The sequence below is a fragment of the Lycium barbarum genome, chromosome 4 (assembly GCF_019175385.1).
Source record: "Lycium barbarum isolate Lr01 chromosome 4, ASM1917538v2, whole genome shotgun sequence".
Taxonomy (NCBI): Eukaryota; Viridiplantae; Streptophyta; class Magnoliopsida; order Solanales; family Solanaceae; genus Lycium; species Lycium barbarum.
The window spans coordinates 35313571-35333595 of record NC_083340.1 but is presented as its reverse complement, the minus strand read 5'-3'; the positions used below and the strand labels follow the sequence as shown (position 1 = coordinate 35333595).

The following is a 20025-nucleotide window of genomic DNA, read 5'->3' as shown; positions in this document are numbered from 1 at the left end:
TGTTGATCCTTTGCTCTTAAATGGCATTCATGATAGCAAAATTACCTGTTAGATTAGATAATTACCCATTAGTGTTCATGCATATCCTGTTTCTTAGTTGATTCAAAGTTCTCCTCCTTTATATAGGAGATTGATTTCTTTTAGATTTTTGGGCTGATATAGCAGTAAGATTCAACGTTTTCGAACCAGAATGCTTTGCGCTCCTGTTTAGCTTGAAACTGGAGCTTACCTCTTCCATATTATAAAGTCATAAGTATGTTTCCTTTATTTGATTTTGTCCAGTTCTTGTATTGACCTCACTGACCCTAGGAATTTGTAATTTCGTCAACATGATAAAATTCGGGTCTGTCAAAATCGGTAAGGTCCAACTTTGAGTCAATCACTATGTTTTTGTTTAGTTCAACCAATGCAGTATTTTCTTTCTATATATCTGATTCTTTTTTTTTCGAAACCGGATGGTAGTAGCCATAACAATTTAATTCCTTTCTCAATACTCTTCTTTACTTAGGATATTTGCAATCCAAAGTGCTAACCTTACTTGGGAAAATATGGACTGGTTAAGTTGAGACATAATCATCCCTTTTCTTATTTATGTTGTTACCTAAGCATGCCCATAGAGATGTGGAGGTGATTTGATGTGACATGTCATGTTTAATTTGATATGGATTTGTACGAAAGTTTTAAAGTTGTATCGAATCGTTGGTGGGCTGGAGGATATAATTTGGCTTCACATCTGGGTCTAATTTTGTCGAGAGTTGTATCCTTTCATGGGTCCTGTTAAACTCCTTCATTCATGATATGTTTCCTACATGCTTCGTCTGCCCTGCAACTTGCTGGATGTTCTGATCTTTATAGTCATTTTCTTGCGTATTCTTTACTGTCAATGAGACTGATGCCTAGTTCAATTTATGAGTGTTTCTGGCTGGCATTTGCATTTGACGTGATGCTACTTGAAGTTCTTTCTTGAGTTATGAATTTGCATTATTAATTATTTAGACTCATACTAATCTTTTCTCTCGTATCTTTTTATGCATGAACCTCACATACGAGTCCGAGGGACTCGTCTTCCGCGTTCGATGTTGGGCCAAGGCCCTACGGAACATCATTTCCCCTTTCTATTCAGTTGTAGCCACAACAGAGGAAACAAAATTCTGGGCTAAGGCCCAACAACAACAAACAGATTGCAGCAGCTCTTTTAAAAATGGGCTGAGCCCATTCAAATTAGCTACTTCTCATTTTGTGCATTTAATTTATGTTGTGCAATTAACCCTTCGTTTGTTTCGTTTTCTTGGTTTAGATAAATCCTAATGAATTAGTAGACTTAGTTTTAGTAAGGGGTAATTAATTCAAGAAAAATCAACGATCCCATAAAGTTCATTTTCTTTTTTATGTTACGATATTTACAATATCTATTTCCATTAGAATAATTGATTTTTCAAAATAACATGGCTACATATTTTGAGTTAAAGGAATTATGTTTTATTTTACTATCTTAAACATGTTCAACATGTCACTAATATGCAAATATTAACCCTAGTATAATTTTATAAACATTTTAGATTGATCCGATTTCACACATTTTAGTCGAATATAGCTAAATAAAATTAATAAAAGAGAAAGAAATTATGCCCTTTCATCATATAAAAAAAAAAAAAAAAGTTCAGGCTTTTGTACATCACAATATTCGCATAATATATTTTTTCATTTAAAGGTTCACGTTTGATAAATCTTCTCTTAAAAGGTATTATTCATGGGCAAATAACTCTATTTTTTTTACAAATCTTATTTTGAATGGAATTACTATATTTTCTAAGGCCTCAGCAACATCTTTAAGTTCTATTTAGCTCTTAAAACCTTCTTTTATGCAAATTATTGTATTTTCTACAAGCCTTATTTTTCTAAATAGCATTATTATTTTATTCAAAGTTTCAACAACATTTATATGTTTCATTTTAAAAAGCATTTTCTTTATGTAAATTACTATATTTCTCTATAAGTTAGTTTAAATGGCATCATCATATTTCCTTTAAAATTTCAGCAATATTTACAAGTCATTTTCTTAAAACTCAAGCATTACCTTTAATCTTAACTAATTAACCTAAGTTTGGTCGGATAACCGTAAGTTAACGGATTCTAAAGGATGCCTAACCCCTTCCCTTTAGGATAATATAGAGCCCTTACCTAGAATCACACTGGTTAAGCAGATTATTAATGGAGGTTTAGTTTTAACTTTACCTTAGTTAATATTTAGGTGTCCTAATTCACCGTTAAATTTATTAGGTGGCGACTCCTTAAATAAAACAAATAGGAATCACCAATATGTTGTACTCTAAATTTAACCCGGTTAAAATGGGGTATAACACCAATCATATATGTGATGCTCTATAAATGGCTTATGAGTTGTATCAACATTTCTACCCTAAGTGTCATTGGTAAAATCAGACCTCTGGCATAAAATTCCCTTTAGCTCAAATCATTATTTAACTTTTGGCCATGTCAAAATTAATTTAAATTTGCTCAAAGCATAAAGCAGTGACAAAACCTTCACAAATCACAAAAACTTCAAGCTAAGTAACAACAAATGCTAACAGAGGGTATATTAGGGTGGGTGAAAATAATTTTGTGCGTCGGGTCGGGTCTAAGTGATGGGCATGTTTTTTTTTAAGTAAAATGGGTAATTTTGATTGATTTGGAATATTCCATCCATTGAGGGGTATCTGTGTACTTTGGCTAACAGAGGGGTATATTTGATTACTTTAGCTAACGGAGGGCAAAGTTAGCCAATAAACTAAAGTAGAGGGGTATATTTGACCCTTTTCCCTATTTAATATGTAGCAGCACTTGTACGCATCAAGCCAACAAGTTATAATAAGTTCTCCTATCATAATTGGTTCAGGGTTAGGAACCAAATAATTCTCATCTAAAAATTTGAATGTGCGCTATATGATTTAATTGCTCCACCACAACGCATAAAGATGGGTCCCCAAATAATGTTGGGAGGTAAATGTTAGATTTCCTACATTAGGCGAAGGGATGATAAGCGGCTCGAAAATAAGGTCTATGTAATGAATTATCACTGGTATGATCCTCTTTGAAAAGATAATTCAAGTTAAATGCTAGACACATTTACTGACCCAAAAGTGAATAGTATATTCCAGCTGCAAATGCTTCAATTCCCATTAGAATTAAAGTCCTTGAAGGACAGAGTCACTGGCGATAGACCGATCGGTTTCAAAGATAAAACTCCTTGAAGAAGGGGAGGAGCAAATGATCAAGATGGTCATACTAATGAGGCAGGTGATTTAAAATAGCATCACGACATAATATTTCATACAACCTTTGGTTAGGTTCAGGTACCTGAAAATGATGAAAACTAAAGAGATTTCGATAAGTTATGTTGTATTGGAACCGATATCAAATGATCGTCGACAGTATATTTGAAATAATATAGCGCTCAACATTATAATGGTGATGAGGATCTTGAATTCAAATATGTCAAAGAATGTGGACAGATATAATGATTGGCCAAATAAAATACGCAGTTCAAGTATATTTGTTTCACTTGGAAAAGTGATGTTTTGGACCTATAGTCCAAGGACCTCAAGGTATAATGTCAGTGAGGCGCAAATGAGTTCTTGTGCGAAAAGTAAAATGAGAAATAAAAACCGTACATATAAAGTACGGCTTGTGCCTTGTGGCATAAAGGTTTTTCGCAAAAGTCTTGACATTATTGTATGAAGATGTATGTATTCTCCTGGGGTGGATGCAATGGAGTTTCTTATCAGTCTGACAATATATGAAAATTTTGAATGCGTATAATTAATTGTTGTCAATATGGCTATTTAGACAACGAAAGAAAATCTGTAGGAATTTAAACTGGTTTGAAGCATTTAAGGTTTACGAAAATAAAGCTTCAACAAATCTTTATATAGGTTAAAGCGATTCCATTGAGTACTCCAATGGTTGTGATGTCGCTAAATATAAATAAACATCATTTTGACCTCATGATAATGATGAGTATATTGTATTGCATACTACAAAAGAAATTATTAATATAGATTTGTTTATCCTAACAAATATTATCAAGGTTTTGTTGGTTATGTAAAATGCAGGCCATTATTTTTATTATTACATGAAGTTTATTCTTCAAGCGAGTTACCGATTTGCATGTAAGGATACTGCCACATTATGACGTTCTATAGGACAGTCAATTATTGATATTTATTCAAAGCCTGCCAAGGTAATGGCTACTTACAAAGCAAGTTAGGAATGATCTGGCTGAGATAAAAAATTCAGCACATTTTGCAATGATATGATGTTTATTTGGAAATGAAGATTTCAATAATATTGTACGAAGCTTGCATAGCTCAATTGAAAGAAGGATACAACAAAGGAGACATAATACAACACATTTCGTCAAAGTTCTTTTCCAGACATGATCTTCGACAAAAAAGTGAAATAGATATTCAACAAATACACTCGATTGATAATTTGACCGATATGTTTACTAAAGCATTAACAACCTCGACAATTGAGAAGCTGGCATACAAGATTTGGATGCGTCTTCTCCAAGAATGAAGTGATATTTTAATCAGGGGGAGTATAATACGCGCTGTACTCTTTTTCCCTTAGACGAAGTTTTGTCCCACTGGGTTTTCCTTGTAAGTTTTTTAACGAGGCAACAAGCAATGCGTATTACAAGATATGTGTACTCTTTTTCCTTCACTAGGATTTTTTCGCACTGGGTTTTTCCTAGTATGGTTTTAACGAGGCATATCATCTATGGACATCCAAGGGGAAGTGTTATGAAATATATTAATGTGGATGTCCATGTAGTCCCTCCACCACTCTTCACCATTATGTTCCACCTCCATGTTCTCAAATCTTTAATGCCATAACCTCCCACACCTCCACAACTTCATCCATGATCTTTCCCATATGTCAGTGATTAAATGTCTTTTAAGACATCCCTTTGTAATCATACCTTTATGTAATTGTATAACTAGAGGCATGGAATGTGATATGAAACACATTTGATACTTGGAAGTAATAAGAAATCCTCTCCTCTCTTTGTCACTTTGTTGTTCTTACTTTCATCTTTTGGTATATTGTACTAACTCTTTTAGGTTGATTTTACAATAGAATAGTAAATGTTGAAACTTTTAATTTCTTTTACAATAAAGATTAGGAATTAGTGAAGTAGTAAATGTTGAGACATTTAAATATAAACATTAAAGAATAAAAATGAATGGATGAGTAGTAACTAACACATTTATTTTTGTACAATCATAAGTAAATAAAAATTAGAGAAAACTCTAAAAAAAAAAATGAGAAAAAAGATAAATAGGAATGGTGGCAATAGAGAGATGCCACATTACTTCCCTAATGCCTAGCTTTATTATATATAGATTAGGTTAGATACATCAAACACAATATTTGAGTCAATGTAATAATATTATTTTGTCATTTAAACAAATGTTACATCTATTTTGATGTTCATTGCTATTTTACAATATATTTTTTTGTATAAAATTCATAGTTTATTGACACGTTCAAAGCATGTACGCTAAAGCTAGTAGTGAGTAAAGACTTCTAGACAACATAAGATCTAAAGTAATCATATTAACATGACTGAAATTTGTTCACAACTAACTGTTATATTAGATAACTCTTTTTCTTACATGATGTCTTATTTTTCACCAAGTTTAAATTGATTTCAAGAGAATGTAGTTTGTTCAATAGAATTAACCAAAAAAAAAAAAAGAGATATTTTTATTTTACTTTGCCACCTAAACTTACTTTCTTAAGCAAAACAATAAATCGTCAAAGGAAATAAATGATGAAATTGCAGAAAATATCATATTAAGTTCTCCTTCAATTGTTGTGTAAATAGGTCAACAAAAGGCGAATGAACAATCTCTTTGTACTTTGATTAATAAAGTACATGTTACTTGTCCAAAGGTAGGATAAACAAATATCTACTGCCTTTATATTTTTTTTTTTTAAAACCAAATCAACATGTGGACCCAATCATCTTTTTTGCTTCTTCCTCCTTCAAATTTGCCCATCATTCCGTCCACCTATACATTTTTTGAATGGCAAAAATAAGCTACAACAACAATGACAATAACATATCCAGTGAAATCCCACAAAGTGGGGTCTCGAGAGGGGAGAGTGTACGCAAACCTTAGTCCTACCTTGAAAGGTAGAAAGGTTGTTTTCGGTAAAGTGTAAACCCTCGGCATAAAGACAAGCAATTCAAAGCAGTATGTAAACAGAAATAATGTAAGCGAATAAGCTATGATAAAACAGTCTAAAAAAAGGAGCAGTAGCTAACACAAATAAATAAGATAGTCAAAGATGGCAAAAGAAAAAAAAAAGTGAACTTCAAATTTTATGGTAGCATACTCATCACTATCTCACCCAACTTCCCTATTTTATGAATTGTTGGATTCATTCTTCAGTTTCTTGACCTAATGCATTCATTGTATTATTAGATTCTACTAGCGTTAAGTACAAGCAATGGAAACTACAAGACAAAATACATCAAATCCACCTCAAACTATACCTAAAATGTCGAGTTCACACTCAAACTATACAGACGACCTATTACACACTTAAACATCTAAAAGCTGAATTTATTACCACCCTACAAGCTGATGTGACATAAATTATATAAAAAAAAAAAGCGCGTTTTAGTTAAAATTTATTTATTATTTTCTTTTTTTAATTAACAAAAATATTTTTTTATAATCCCCAACCCAACCCTCCCTTTCTCCTTCCTTTCTTCTTCACTGCACACGCTCACCTGCTCCCTTCTTCTTCTTTTTCTTTTTCATTTAACATGCTGCCCCCTCCCCCCGCCTCCTCCACCCTCACGCCACCCCCAGCCCTAGCCCCAAATTTGACCACCACCACGCCGCCCCCTTTCCCCTTCACCTTCTTCACCATATATATCACCAACACTAGATTTCAATAGCCACCACCTCCACTAATTTCAATAGCTACCATTAAACCCACCACCACCAAAATCAAAATACCAATACCAATTCCTCTTCTTCACCGTTCACCACCAATTCCTCTTCTTCTAATAAATTGATCTTTTTCTTTCAATTGCACTTCTATTTTTAAAATTTGTCTTTTCATTTTTTATTTGTTCGTAAAAAGATTCTTGAATTCTGATTTGGATTATTCTTCCTATAAGATTTGTAGGACAAGAATCTTCATTGTCATCATATGAAAATAGTGTAACAGATCTTGGCCGGAAATGTTTTCCGGCAAGCTTCCATTTTTTCCGATCAATCTTCAATTTCTTTTATTTTTCTCTCACTTTAACCTGTTCTTAATATTACATTGTTAAAAATCATCAATAATGATTTGTAAATTCAGTGGTGGATTTGGTTGGCGGGCTGGCGGCAATGGTGGTGGTTTAATGGCGGATTGAATTTATGGTGATTGTTTGCAATTTCTTATAGTGGCAGTAGTTGTGAAGCGATTTAATGGTTGATTTGGATATGGGTGGTGAAATTTGTGGTTAATTTTTTTATTTTGTGGTGGTGGGTTTGATGGTAGGTTTGACGGTGATGATGAATATGGTGGTGGTAGTGGCAAATATGGTGGTGGTGAAATTGGTGGTGGCAAATTTGGTGGTGGCGGATATGGTTATGGTGAAATTGGTGGCGGGGGTGGTGGCGGATATGGTGGTTCTAGTAAAATGGGGTGGTGAGATGGTTTAATGATTGAGAAGATGTAATTATGGGAGGATTTTATGGTTAATTAGAAATTAATTAGGGTACATATAATTAACAATAGGAAATCAAATGAATAAATAAAAGGAAAATAACATAAAATTAAAATTTAAAAGATATCCAACGTGGCGTTGACGTGTCGCTGATGTGGCAGCGAGTGTATCACACCTTCCTTTATGCAACTGGTTATCTGTGTATTGAGGTGGTAATAAATTCAGTTTTTAGATGTTCAGGTGTGTAATAGGTCGCCTGTATAGTTTGAGTGCGAACTTGACATTTTGGGTATAGTTTGGGGTGAATTTGATGTATTTTGCCGAAACTAAAATGCATAAAAGAAGAGGGGAGGAGGAGGGGTGGGTGAAGCAGTGACAACTTATTTTTTCTATTTAAAAAAATGATTTTCTTAAGAGGATTTAGAATTTTTCTTATTAAAATTTTATACTTTTTTTTTAAAAAAAAAGGAAAAAGAAAATCATTACACTAGTCTATTTATCTATGTGACGCTTCATCAACAATAAAAATCATTCGTGAGGTTTGACAGACTCAGTTGTTCATGAAAGTTGAGACACACTTTATTAGCTAAACTAGAGAACTTAACCGCGCTTCGCGCGGTGACTTTGAATTTTTTTCTTTAAATAGTAAAACTCTTGTTTTCCTATTTTTAAATAAAATAGAAATGAATAAAAAGTAAAGAAACTAAAAGTAGAATAGAAAACAAAAGAAATAAATGGCAACATAAGTTACAGTGATGTCCAATGGATTACGTTTCAGTTATGTACTTCTTTTCTTATTCTCTTACCTTGTACAGTATACTTTTTGAATTATATATATTTTTTTTATTTCATGTAGTAAAATTTTCATGTGCTGACTATAATGTTTCGAAATGCCAACACTCCTTTTTGGGGTACAGGGAGTAATAGGAACAGAATGGTCAATAGTTGTAAAGAAATTTGATTTCAAATAAAAAGATGTGGGGAGATATTTAAGGTTTTTGTTACCATTTTAACACTTCAAAAGGAAAAGGAAAGGAGGAAAAGGACATTAGGCGTTCACAATTTCAACATTATCCACGTCCGTTTCTATTTTTTGCTTCATCTCCTTCGAATGTTTAGTGAATCTTCATTCCCCTCTTAAATTTGACAAAATTCACAAGCAGGTAGAGCCATTCATATTAGATCAATAGAGTACTATCTTCAACATTTGAACGGACCTTCAAAAGAATATTACAACAATTCCGATGTTAAAACGAAAATCAGATATGAAGCACATCAATGAATTACCAAAAAAACAAAAATAATGTTAATATTATCACATCCAAAGTAATTATATTGTAGGCCAAAAAAATAATTAAAATAATTATAAAGATTTTTTTTTTTAAAAAAGGACCAACCTGACTTCAAATTAAAGGAATGACAAAGTCATGAGCAACATAAAGAGAGCTTCCCCCCCCCCCCCCCCCCGCCCCCCCCCACCAAAAAAAAAAAAAAAGAATTGTCAACCACAAAATAAATGCTTACGATGTTAGAACCAATCTCTTTTGAAGAAGGTAGATTTAAACCTTTCGTTAAGATTTGGCTTTTCAACAATATGACCCGTATACCACAGTAGCCTTCTCAGCCAGAGCTCGTCGTATCTAGCTTTCCTAGTGCGACTTATATCTCCTGTATAGTTTGCGAGTTATTGCACAGGGAACGGGTTATTCAATGTAGCGGCATGTTGAGCTTCCAAAAATAAAGAAAAATTAGCCATAAACCCGTTAGTCCATAACCTCTTACTTATGAGTCAAAACATAAAAGAACAGAAGTAAATAATGTACTCATTACTAATAACAATATTTAAATTCAATACAATCACACATCATAATATAAGAAATAAAATGTCCTACCACAGGTCCTTGAAGAACCGTTTCTCACAATCGCTCACTTTCATTGCTACTGCTGCTATTAAGAAATAATTCGACGATGAAATTCAGTGCTTGCGGCGGCTCCTGCAAGGTATCTTACTCTCTTAGTTTTCAATAAGTGAAGATAGAATGCCTTGTGATTCTATAAAAGTGATTGTGATTTGCGAATCTGGACGTACAGATCACTTAAAGTAAATTATTACTTGTCAATATGTCATTGAATTAAACACAAGAATATTAAGAAGAAAATAGTACTCCCACAAGGGATTATTCATAACCATACAAACCCAAAGAGATGAAATAAAACAGAGTAGACAAATGACACCCCAAAACGACCAAAATAGATAAATGTGAACGTGTTATTGGCTACTGGATGAGCAAAAACTTTTTTGTTGTTGAACAAAACATGTATTATTTGAGATTTTCAATAGATTTAAACAAAAATCAAAGTTTACCTCTCAACCATGTTGCCACTCCCAAACGAAGCAAAAAGTGACAAACGCATTGGATGAGCCCAACAGGTTCTCTTCTTTCTTATTTTTTGGGCGGAGATTTTTGGCTTTCTAGTTGATAACAGAATTTATGAGTCTTTTCAGTTTATATCTAACAGTCCTCTATTTAATAATGACATTTAGGCATTTCCCATTAAATTAGATAGGAAAAAAATAGAAGAAAATGCCAAAAAAACAAGAAAAAAGATAAATATGAATGGAGACTATAGAGAGGTGCCACATAGGATTGACTATTCCTAGCTTTATTATATATATTGATTTATCTATCTGGTCATTTTCAAAGTTAAAACGTCTCATCAACCGTTGATGTCCAGCTTAAGAGGGCTATGTATGTATTTGACCTTCAAAAAAAGGTACATAGTCATAAAGAAGCATTGATAATTTAAAGGGCAAAATAAGTATTTCTTGGAGGAAAGGGAAAATATTTATGATTGTAAATTTGGAGGGGAGCATTTTTGATCTATAAGTCAAAGTTAAAGGAGTGAAAGTTCTCAAGACCCATTCTACTCTCAAAAACAAAAAGAAAAGAAAATCCCATTGGTCAGTCAGAGAAGCTTAAACCACAGGCTGTGACTCATAACACTGGTGTCTCCTTCTGCCAAAAGGATCCAACCTTTGAATTTCTTGACAAATTTCTCAGATCATTACATACTTCAAAGGTCAAAACCTGAATTAATTCCAATTTATCAAAACCCCTCAAATTTTCTCAGGTCAGTCAATCAAACTCTACTCTCAAACACATAATAAAACAAACATGTATCTATAATTATTTTACAGAAGTTCTTGAAATTTTTTCAAGATTCATGTATTCATTGTATTTTTCAGCTGATCTAATGAACCCCATCGAATTTTCTTGCAGGAGTTAACTAGTTTTGATTTTTTGAACCATTTTTGGATTGTTATTGCTGCTAACAAAATCAAGAATGTTTACCCGAATGTTTGGAAAACCTAAACAAGAAACTAATGCTCTAGCTACGCTAGACAAGTTAAATGAGGTATGATCTTGCTTTCTTGGTTTTTTTCCTTAGACTTTGTTTTTATTTTGTTTTTAAATGTTCAATATTTACTTCTAAGGTTTGATGGTGATGGAATTTTGTGTTACTTGCTGGTTATGGAGGGGTTGAGGAATCTAGTATTAGCTATGCTATTATTGTAGCAAATGAGTTCTGTAACTGGATTCAGTTGAAGTTATGTGAAGTTCTTTTAGTGGAATTTGTTGCAAGAAAGAAACTTGCTGTAATTCTGCACTTCAATATGTTGTTGTCGTGGTAATTAACTGTTTTCTCTGGTTAGTTTATGTTTTTGTTGTTTGAACTGAAAGTCTGCGCCTTTTCGGAAATTGTATCTATTTCTATTGCAGCCTGATCTATCAAGAGGAATATAAGAAAGAATAATGAGTCATAATGCATGTGAATGTAATTCACAGACACAAGAGTGTTAATGGTGCTCCTTCTAATAACCCCAAGGGGCTGGCAGAGAGCAAGTTAGCTTCAGATCTCTGTATGAGTTGGATGGCTCACGGGCAACACCTCTATTTTATGCTCAGGTTGAAACTAATGTTAAAAGGAGCGAAACGGACATAGGTTATACACACTAATTTGGGTGTGCTAGATTTTAGCTGCCGCCTGCCGCAGGTGGATATGATAGATTCTACAGGTGGCTACTCTTTTGCAACCCGATTGTATTTGAGAGAATGTGTGACCACATAAGACTTACCCTCTCCTGAACAGCTGGGCTGCAAAGTCTGGTACTTTCGTTTATCTAGGAGCGGAAATATTGTCCTTTCGTGGATTTTTCACCGCGCCTTAATTGGGAGAAGCAAACTTCAAATTTGTACAGTCTGATTTTTCTTCTACTTTCTACAACACGAGCTTCCAGTGTTTCTTTTTCTAAAACAATGGAGATATCATGTGCAAGGAATGGTTGAACTAAAAAGTTATAGTTTTGAGGTCGCAGCAGTTTGGCCTAGTCTTAATTCAGGCCAAGTTCATTGAGGCTGTGGGAATTTTGCCAAATGTGTTTGTGATAGTTATTCATGTTATTTCATTCTGAACTCAGGCACGGTTTACTTTTGGACCAACTTATTTGATCTAGGAAGACAAATGGAAAGCTAGCACCAGAGGGGTTTAAACGTTATATCCTTGTTTCCTCCTATTTTGGTGAAGAAATTGAATGCTATCTTCTGTCCCCTGGTTTGCTAAATCGTTTTATACTAACTTCCTTGTTAATTTCAGTCAAAAGTTATTAGCTTGTTTAAAATTTTTGGGCGAATGATAAAGAGCTTAAATTTTATATTGGTTATGTTGTACAGACTCTTGAGATGCTTGAGAAAAAGGAGAAGGTTTTACTGAAGAAGGCTTCTGGCGAGGTTGAAAAAGCAAAGGAATTTACTAGAGCAAAAAACAAAAGGGGTATGTTCTATAGAAAATCATTGACAAGATGATATTCATTCTTCCTATGTAGTTCACTAGATATGAATACTTTTTTTGAGATTAGGAAAAAGAAAAAGACAGTCTATGCGTACTTCTTACATTGATAATTTTGTCTTAAGATATATGTTATTGTCATGCACTTAATGATGCGACATACTATGAAAAATACTCTGGATGTTTAATGCTCATTATTCCCATGTATTTGCATGATCTCGGGAATCGAGTAACATCAGATAGATTTGATGATTTGACTGTGTTTTGTCATTTTGTGTGTGAGACAAGATAGTCCATGTATGGTCAACTTGGGTTAACAGGTGAAAAATTATTTATGCCGTTGGTACGTTATGATTTTTTTTTTTTTTTTAAATAGTATACATATTGGTTGTCTTCGTGATGTTATCCTTTCTGATTTTCTGCCTGGCTGGTTAGCAGTGATACATGAGGTTATCCGTTGAGGTCCTTGTCATTTCACAAATTCCTTTATTCCACTTAAGGTCTAATTAATGTCTATTCGACATTTCAAAGTAAAGAACAAAATGGAAAAGAAAGTTATTAGTGCTCATATGAGTCTTTGATCTCTAACTAGTTATCTACTTATTTCCTAAAGAGGGAATGCTTCAAAAGAAATTTTCATAGTTAAAGCTTAGCAGAGTTATCGTACAATAAGAGAGACCTAAGTCCTTTTGCTTGTAGGTTACAATGGTTATCTTTGCAAATTCTCTTGCTATAGAGAATATGTAAGACATGATCGACCAATCAACTAGGTCTCAATTCCATACAAAACTGGGGTCAGTTGTACGAATCCTTAAAAGTGTTCCTTTCTGTTCGGACCCCAAATCATTTGTACAACTATGATGTCTTGCCACTTAAAGTTTGACTTGTTTTGGAGGTATCATAGAACATGTAAATAGTTAGAGATAACAATGTATTTCCTCTGAATGAACTGGTTAGAGAATGATAGAAGCTTAGAGATGCTTCCAATGAAAACTGCATTTGATCCTGGCTGATCTAATTGAATTCTTGATATCTTTCTTCATTTTCCTGTATTACTGGATATTTCCACCTTAAAGAAAAGGAATAAACATGGTTTATCATTCTCGCTCATGCACATGGATTTCAGTTTTTACTGCCTTTAGCATTGCGAGGAGCCGAGGACATACTATATTATAGGATGGTGCTATGAGTCATGTTCTTGTATTTTGAGTCATTTTTCCCTTGCTAAATTCTCAGATTTAGTTTGTTGACAGCAGTAACAGAATTCTTTTATTTTTAGCGGCAATACAATGTTTGAAAAGGAAAAGGCTTTATGAGCAGCAAGTCGAGCAGCTTGGAAACTTTCAATTGCGTATTCATGATCAGGTGCTCTTCATGTGTTCCTACATCTCGGTATCTTTGCACGACCGTGTATCATAACAGCACGAAGACACGGTTTCATTTATTTGTGTGTTGGTTTCAGATGATAATGTTAGAAGGTGCAAAAGCCACAACGGAGACTGTTGATGCTCTAAGAACCGGAGCAGCTGCAATGAAAGCTATGCAAAAGGCTACGTAAGTTTCATGTGCAGTGTGTTATTTAGTGCTCTTTCTTCTGTAGATGCAACTACTTTGGCAGAGAAAAACTTAGAAAAATACAAACTGATCAAAGTGGCAAATGAGAGATCTCCAAGTCAGGACTTTTACAAGATGGTCCCTTACCTTTGGTAGTAGGTTCAAAATAGTCTCTTAAGTATTACTTGAGCAGTTTTGGTCCTTTAAATTTGCCAAAAGTGTACAATTTTGGTCTCCGTCAAATATTTACCAAGCTGTGATTGTTAATTTTTTCCCTCACATTTCCGGTTAAATTTAACAATCAGAGTTCCGTAAATATCTGATGGAGACCAATAGTGTTCACTTTTGGCAAACTTAAAGGACCAAAACTGCTCAGTTGATACTAAAGGTACTACTTTGAACCTACTACCGAAAATAAGGGACCATTTTTGTCATTTTCTCCATGTTAAATCATTAAATTTACCTTGTAATGTTCTTTCATGATTTAAAAGAAATGGTCTGTCCTTACTGAATCACCACAGAGGTTTGCTCTTTGACGTGACCTTAATAGATGTCAATAATCTTAAATTCCATAACACTTCATATCTTTTATTTATGAGTTGCGGGCTTGCCATATGCTATTTAAGCACACGCACGAGTGTAGTTTCTTATAGCACCCACACATACGCAACTTGATGTCTGTAATGTCACTTAAGTTATGGGCTGTCCAATACTTCCTAGTAATTAATTCAGTTTGTTGTTATGGCTTTCTTGTTAACTGAGAGGTTTTGTCCCTTATATTCGCTAACATATTCTGTTTTTCAGGAATATTGACGATGTCGACAAAACAATGGATGAGATCAATGAGCAGACTGAGAATATGAAAATAATTCAGGAAGCATTGTCAACACCAATTGGTTCAGCTGCTGATTTTGATGAAGTATGTCCGACTTATTCCTTACTTTTTTTTTCTTTTTCTTAAGATGTTATAATTTACTCTTTCAGGACAAGAATTTACATGTTTGTTTCTGCAGGATGAATTGGAGGCAGAACTTGAAGAACTGGAAGGAGCTGAATTGGAGGAACAGCTCCTTCAGCCTGCTACAACTGCTCCTGTTGCACCGATTAGTGTACCTGCTGGAAGGCAACAAGTGCGTCCTGCTGCTCAGAAGGCAGAAGAAGATGAGCTTGCCGCTTTGCAGGCTGAAATGGCTCTTTGAACAGGTCATTTCCATTCACGTTCTGAGTGTTGAGTCAAGAAACTTCTGATTTGTGAATTTAAAATTTTCTGTTAAATGTGCAAATTACAGCTGAGACATGCTATATTTAGATATATCTGAAAACATTTCCAGTTTTATGCTTACTTTCCTATTTTTTTCCTTTGTGGTGCACTTGCAGTAGCGTTAGTCCCTGGGTCGGGGTTTTGTGGGTGGTAACTACTATCCAGTTTCATCACTTATACGTGGATTATTTATCTATCAATTAATATTGCTCTTAGGTTTCTAACTTGTATGATCTCAAGTTAAGGCAAAGGAATTTTCAAAATAGGCTTAGCAGGGTATGAATGTTGTGCAATTCAAACTTTGTTTTATTGGAAAGAAATTGTTCAGACTCAGATCCCCACTTTCACCTCCCGTGTTTGGGTATGGATAACAGGATAAATGTGTGTGATGCAATTAGACTCTTTCCTATTTGCTTATCAGTTTGCTAATATGATTCCATTCTCGACTCTTTAGTGTTGAGAACCAACTAAAGATTTCTCTTCCCTCACTTTGTTCTCTACCCTATTGGAAACCCCATTTAAAGTAACAAACAGTGATCCTGCATTTTTGCCAATTCCTTTTCGTTGCTTCTAACTGGAGATATTAGTTCTCGCTTTTCAGAAGGATCTGTTAATGAGTACAAAAAAGACGCTGGGGACAGATAGATGTGCTGCGTTTCAACAAAGTTGTGTAGATTTTAAATGAAAGTAACGTCCGTGATTGTTGGACCGTGTTTTTCATTTTCACGGGATTTCATGTTCATAGCTGCAAACATCTTAATAGTAGAACTACTTTTGTACTACTAACAAGGAAACCTTTCGGTTCACCGCAATGGTGCAGCTGGAGTGTTTGCAGTCTTTATGATGGATTCATGTGGTTGGCTTTCAACTTTCTTGACTGCTTCCTTCTTTTTGGTGTTTTTTGCAGTTCCCATTGCCTCCCACGAGACAATGTAAAGGCTTGATGTACTCTTGTGGTGGAGGGTTATACCTTGGGGACTCTAGTTTCCCTCGAGTTTTCACGTTGAATTCTTATGGATGCATGCAGGATCAAAAGTAACTGTGTAAATGACAGGACATGAGTTTATATTTTATGTTAAGTTGTGGTGGGAAAAAGCATGCTGCTACTCCGTGAAACATAAAAAAGATGCTATATAAAAACTTTGTATTGATTTTTCAAGACTTGGTTATTTGTGATTGAAATATTTCGAAGTCATTAAACTTTCTATGCAAAGGTTAAAAAATTCAGGAGTTATTGCTAATGATTTTGCAGAAGAGTGAGAACTAAGTGTCAAAAAAAAAAAAAAAAAGATGGAAACGAAAGAGTTGAGTATTATTCAAATCAAGGACCTCCATTCACATGGCAAAATGGCACAACACAGTTAATATGAAGTAAATAGCTGGTTATATAGTAATCAATTGATGTGAGAATACGTAGTAATTAACCACATTGATGTCAAAGGTCTTATTTGACAGGAGCATTTCATGTTTTCATATATTTGGGGTAAAAACTAGGTGTGGGTGTAGTTATTTCTGTTTACAAGGTACTTCCGAATTAATATATTTTACTTTAAGATAGAGTTTCATCATTTGTTTTTTTGTGAAACATCAGCCACGTAATTATGACTATTTGTTCCACAATAAACAAGCAGATTCAGAGTGTATTTGGATGAGTTTATGATTTTTGACTTTATAAGTTAGAAATTCTAATTTATGGCTTTTGATTTATTTTTATTATTTTGGCTTACAATTAAAAACATTTTTTTTTTATTCAAACATTACAAAAGTACTTAAAAACTATTTTGGCTTAAAAACACTTAAAATAAGTCAATCCAAACAGGTTCTTAGTCATCATTGACGACCTGTTCAAACTAATCATTAGATTTGTTTTCTTTACTCTCTTTTCCCTTTTCTTTTCAACGAGTGCTAAATTTTTTCATCTAAAAACTAGTGAAAGCAGAAAGAGAAAAGCCACCATAACTGCAAAAGCCAGAATCACTGAAATAATAAACACAACACTTCCTGTTCTTCAAAATGCTGTACACTTCTCATGTTTCTTTCTACTTAACATCACCTTCACATTTTACTAATAAATCATCTAAAAAGATACTACTAAATAAGAGATTACTTCTGCTTTGTATTTCCACATAACTTCTGCTGTTTCACTACACCAAAAGAGGCTTTTAGTTGCAATATATTTTTCTTTTAGCGGCAATAGTTATTACCACAAAAACCTTTATCAGCAATTGGTTAATTCCATTAGATCCAAGGTCGCAAAAGCTTATTGCCACAAAAACCTTTACCAGCAATTGGTTAATTCCATTAGATCCAAGGTCGCAAAAGCCTTTAGCGGCATTTGTTGTTAGGGCTAAAGTTTGGTATTGCCGGTAATAATCGATTCTAGAATATAATTAGCGGCAATTAAGTTATTGCCGCAAATTAATTGCCGCTAAAAGCATATTTTGTTGTAGTGTTTAATCATGTATTTCAATAATTCTAATGCAAATTTCTAACATATTCTAGTTCCAAGAAGTAATTAAGCGAATCAGCCGAAAGTGGGTGGAAAATCAATTTCTTCTTGTTGAGTCCATATGCCATTGCCACCCATAGTATCATCAGTGTTGGATGAATCCATTGGAAAGTACCTTTCAAACCATGCAAGATCATCAAGTGAAGAAGGTGTTCCATAAATCATTGATCCTTGTTCGGAAGGCGAAATCTTGGAGTGGTCCTGAGTGAATCTTGGATATTTTTGGTCATTTTGAACCATGTTTTTTGTATTATCATTATCAGCAGACTCCCAACTTGGAAATGAAAATCTCATTGGAGAATAGGCTGCTTGTTTTGAGGAATTGAAAACTTCCTTGCTATTGTCATCATCAAAGTTGGCTTTTGTTGCTGAAAGCATCTTCTTTTTCAACTTGGTATTCCAGTGATTCTTGACATCATTGTCTGTTCTTCCTGGAAGCTTAGATGCTATGACAGACCATCTGCAAAATCAGAATAAGATAAAGAAACTTGGGGTCCCTTTTAATTACTAAAACTGTTTATTAAAATGGGAAAAGATCAGATTAAGAAAATAGTTGAAGAGCAAGAATTAGCCTGCTTCCAAGTTGAGTGTAGAGAGAGCAGATAAGGTTGTCTTCCTCTTGTGTATAATTTCCAAGTTTGATATCTGGTCTCAAATAATTCAGCCATCTTAACCTGCAACTCTTGCCGCAACGCTTTAGGCCTGCATTTTGTGCATGAATAAATTGATCCTTAGTGTCAAACAAAAGCAACTAAATGGTAAAAATAGGTTAGATACATAATGTATGGTGTATTTTAAGAGTCAATTTAATGTTCCCTTTGAAATGTCGTTTAAGTTTTAGCACATAAATTAAGAAAATCATTTAATAAAAATAATCATATGGATCATTTGACTAGATTACACTATATCTCTTCTCAAAACGAATTAAAGAGAGACACTTCTTAGAAAATTGTACAGAGATCGTTTGTTGGAGCAAGAATAGATTTAGGGGGAAAAATAATTAATGTTTTCTTAGTTCCTCTAGCGACACTTATTTTCGACCAAATTTGTTTGACTAACACAACGATCAAGAATGATAAGAGGGTGTTAGGAGCGAAATAACCGGGTGTCATGCGAAAATAAACAAAACAAACCTTGAAACACGACAAATCAGACAACAAAACAAAAGAGAAATGAGAAAGAAAGAAAGAGAAACAGAACCAGCTCTGTGAGGAAGGGTAATCCAATTGTCAGCATTGCCATGCTTAAGGATGTAATTCTTGAGAATTTCATCTTCCTCTGGAGACCACTGTCCCCTTTTCACTTTGCTCTTATCACAGCAAGGTGTCCTTCCCATGCTTGTTTTAAGTCACTTTTGAGTGTGCAAAGGACTGTAGCACACACGTGTATATATAGAAAAAGAGGGAGGGTAATTAAGTAATAAGTTGGGGTCGGGATGCTGACAATCTAGGTAAATCAATTAGGGTAATAGAATCAATAATCATAACAAACACACTTAGAAGAGTTTTAATTCATTGACCATTTGACAATATAATGGGATCGGTGTAAACATGGTATTAATTAATCTTTGTCCCTTTTTAAGAGACTCCAGATGCTCCTTGTCCTAAGCCCAAGACATCCGGTTAGCTTTGCGGATCTCCGCCACCTATTTATGCGCTTTGTTACTTACGCCGTCTCTTCTCTTATGCAGTTCCTGACTAGTCATAGTTTTTCTAAGGACCGGAAGCCACTTCTCTAGTAGATAGGATATGTGCCGCTGACTCTGTTTTTTGGTGATCACTGCCTCTTAAATCTTGACACTGCCAAGAGACAAAGAAAGAAATTTATTTGGTGCCTGTCCCCCTTGATTTCTTGAAATGGCAATACCTCTAATTTTGTTTTACTTTGGACACTTTGCTTGACATGTTAGCTTATGTTTTTACTATATATATACTGCCCAAATTTGCAGCGAACACTAGTGAACTTGCCTTTTCATTCTTCTAATTTCTGTACTTTTCTCAACTATGAAAACATAATTAGAAGAACAAATTTTCTCTTAATTCAATCTACATGGCAGTAATGCTAATGTTGTATGAAAAAACATTTGGTGTCTTGTTGTACCCAATTTCATTA

At 34.1% G+C, this 20025-nt stretch overlaps 2 protein-coding genes across 3 annotated transcripts; one reads left to right on the top strand and one right to left on the bottom strand.

Moving 5' to 3' along the window:
- The first annotated feature begins 10661 nt into the window (after positions 1 to 10661).
- On the top strand, positions 10662 to 16563 carry LOC132635859 (vacuolar protein sorting-associated protein 32 homolog 2-like). Of its 2 annotated transcripts, none has more exons than XM_060352440.1 (8): positions 10662 to 10873; positions 11023 to 11158; positions 12475 to 12574; positions 13869 to 13954; positions 14052 to 14143; positions 14948 to 15062; positions 15157 to 15346; positions 16006 to 16260. In XM_060352440.1, exons 2-7 carry the CDS (start codon positions 11087 to 11089, stop codon positions 15340 to 15342), a joined length of 651 nt encoding a protein of 216 aa, XP_060208423.1. In that variant the 5' UTR covers positions 10662 to 10873; positions 11023 to 11086; the 3' UTR covers positions 15343 to 15346; positions 16006 to 16260. The 2 variants fall into 2 exon arrangements, with proteins under 2 accessions (XP_060208423.1, XP_060208422.1); XM_060352439.1 differs by lacking the exon at positions 16006 to 16260 and adding an exon at positions 16312 to 16563 and having other exon boundaries at positions 10666 to 10873.
- A 1365-nt stretch (positions 16564 to 17928) lies between these two features.
- Positions 17929 to 19249, bottom strand: LOC132637410 (transcription factor RAX1-like). Its single transcript, XM_060354499.1, has 2 exons — positions 19047 to 19249; positions 17929 to 18373 (listed from the first exon to the last, which is right to left on the bottom strand). The coding sequence occupies exons 1-2, from the start codon at positions 19247 to 19249 to the stop codon at positions 17929 to 17931; spliced, it is 648 nt and encodes a 215-aa protein (XP_060210482.1).
- Between the last annotated feature and the right edge of the window lie 776 nt (positions 19250 to 20025).

Coding starts and splice junctions, on each gene's coding strand:
- LOC132635859 (XM_060352439.1), top strand. CDS start 11,087: ATGTTTACCCGAATGTTTGGAAAACCTAAACAAGAAACTAATGCTCTA. Junction 11,159..12,474: donor CGCTAGACAAGTTAAATGAG/GTATGATCTTGC, acceptor TATGTTGTACAG/ACTCTTGAGATGCTTGAGAA. Junction 12,575..13,868: donor TAGAGCAAAAAACAAAAGGG/GTATGTTCTATA, acceptor TTTTATTTTTAG/CGGCAATACAATGTTTGAAA.
- LOC132637410 (XM_060354499.1), bottom strand. CDS start 19,249: ATGGGAAGGACACCTTGCTGTGATAAGAGCAAAGTGAAAAGGGGACAG. Junction 18,374..19,046: donor CTGATTTGTCGTGTTTCAAG/GTTTGTTTTGTT, acceptor CTGATTTTGCAG/ATGGTCTGTCATAGCATCTA.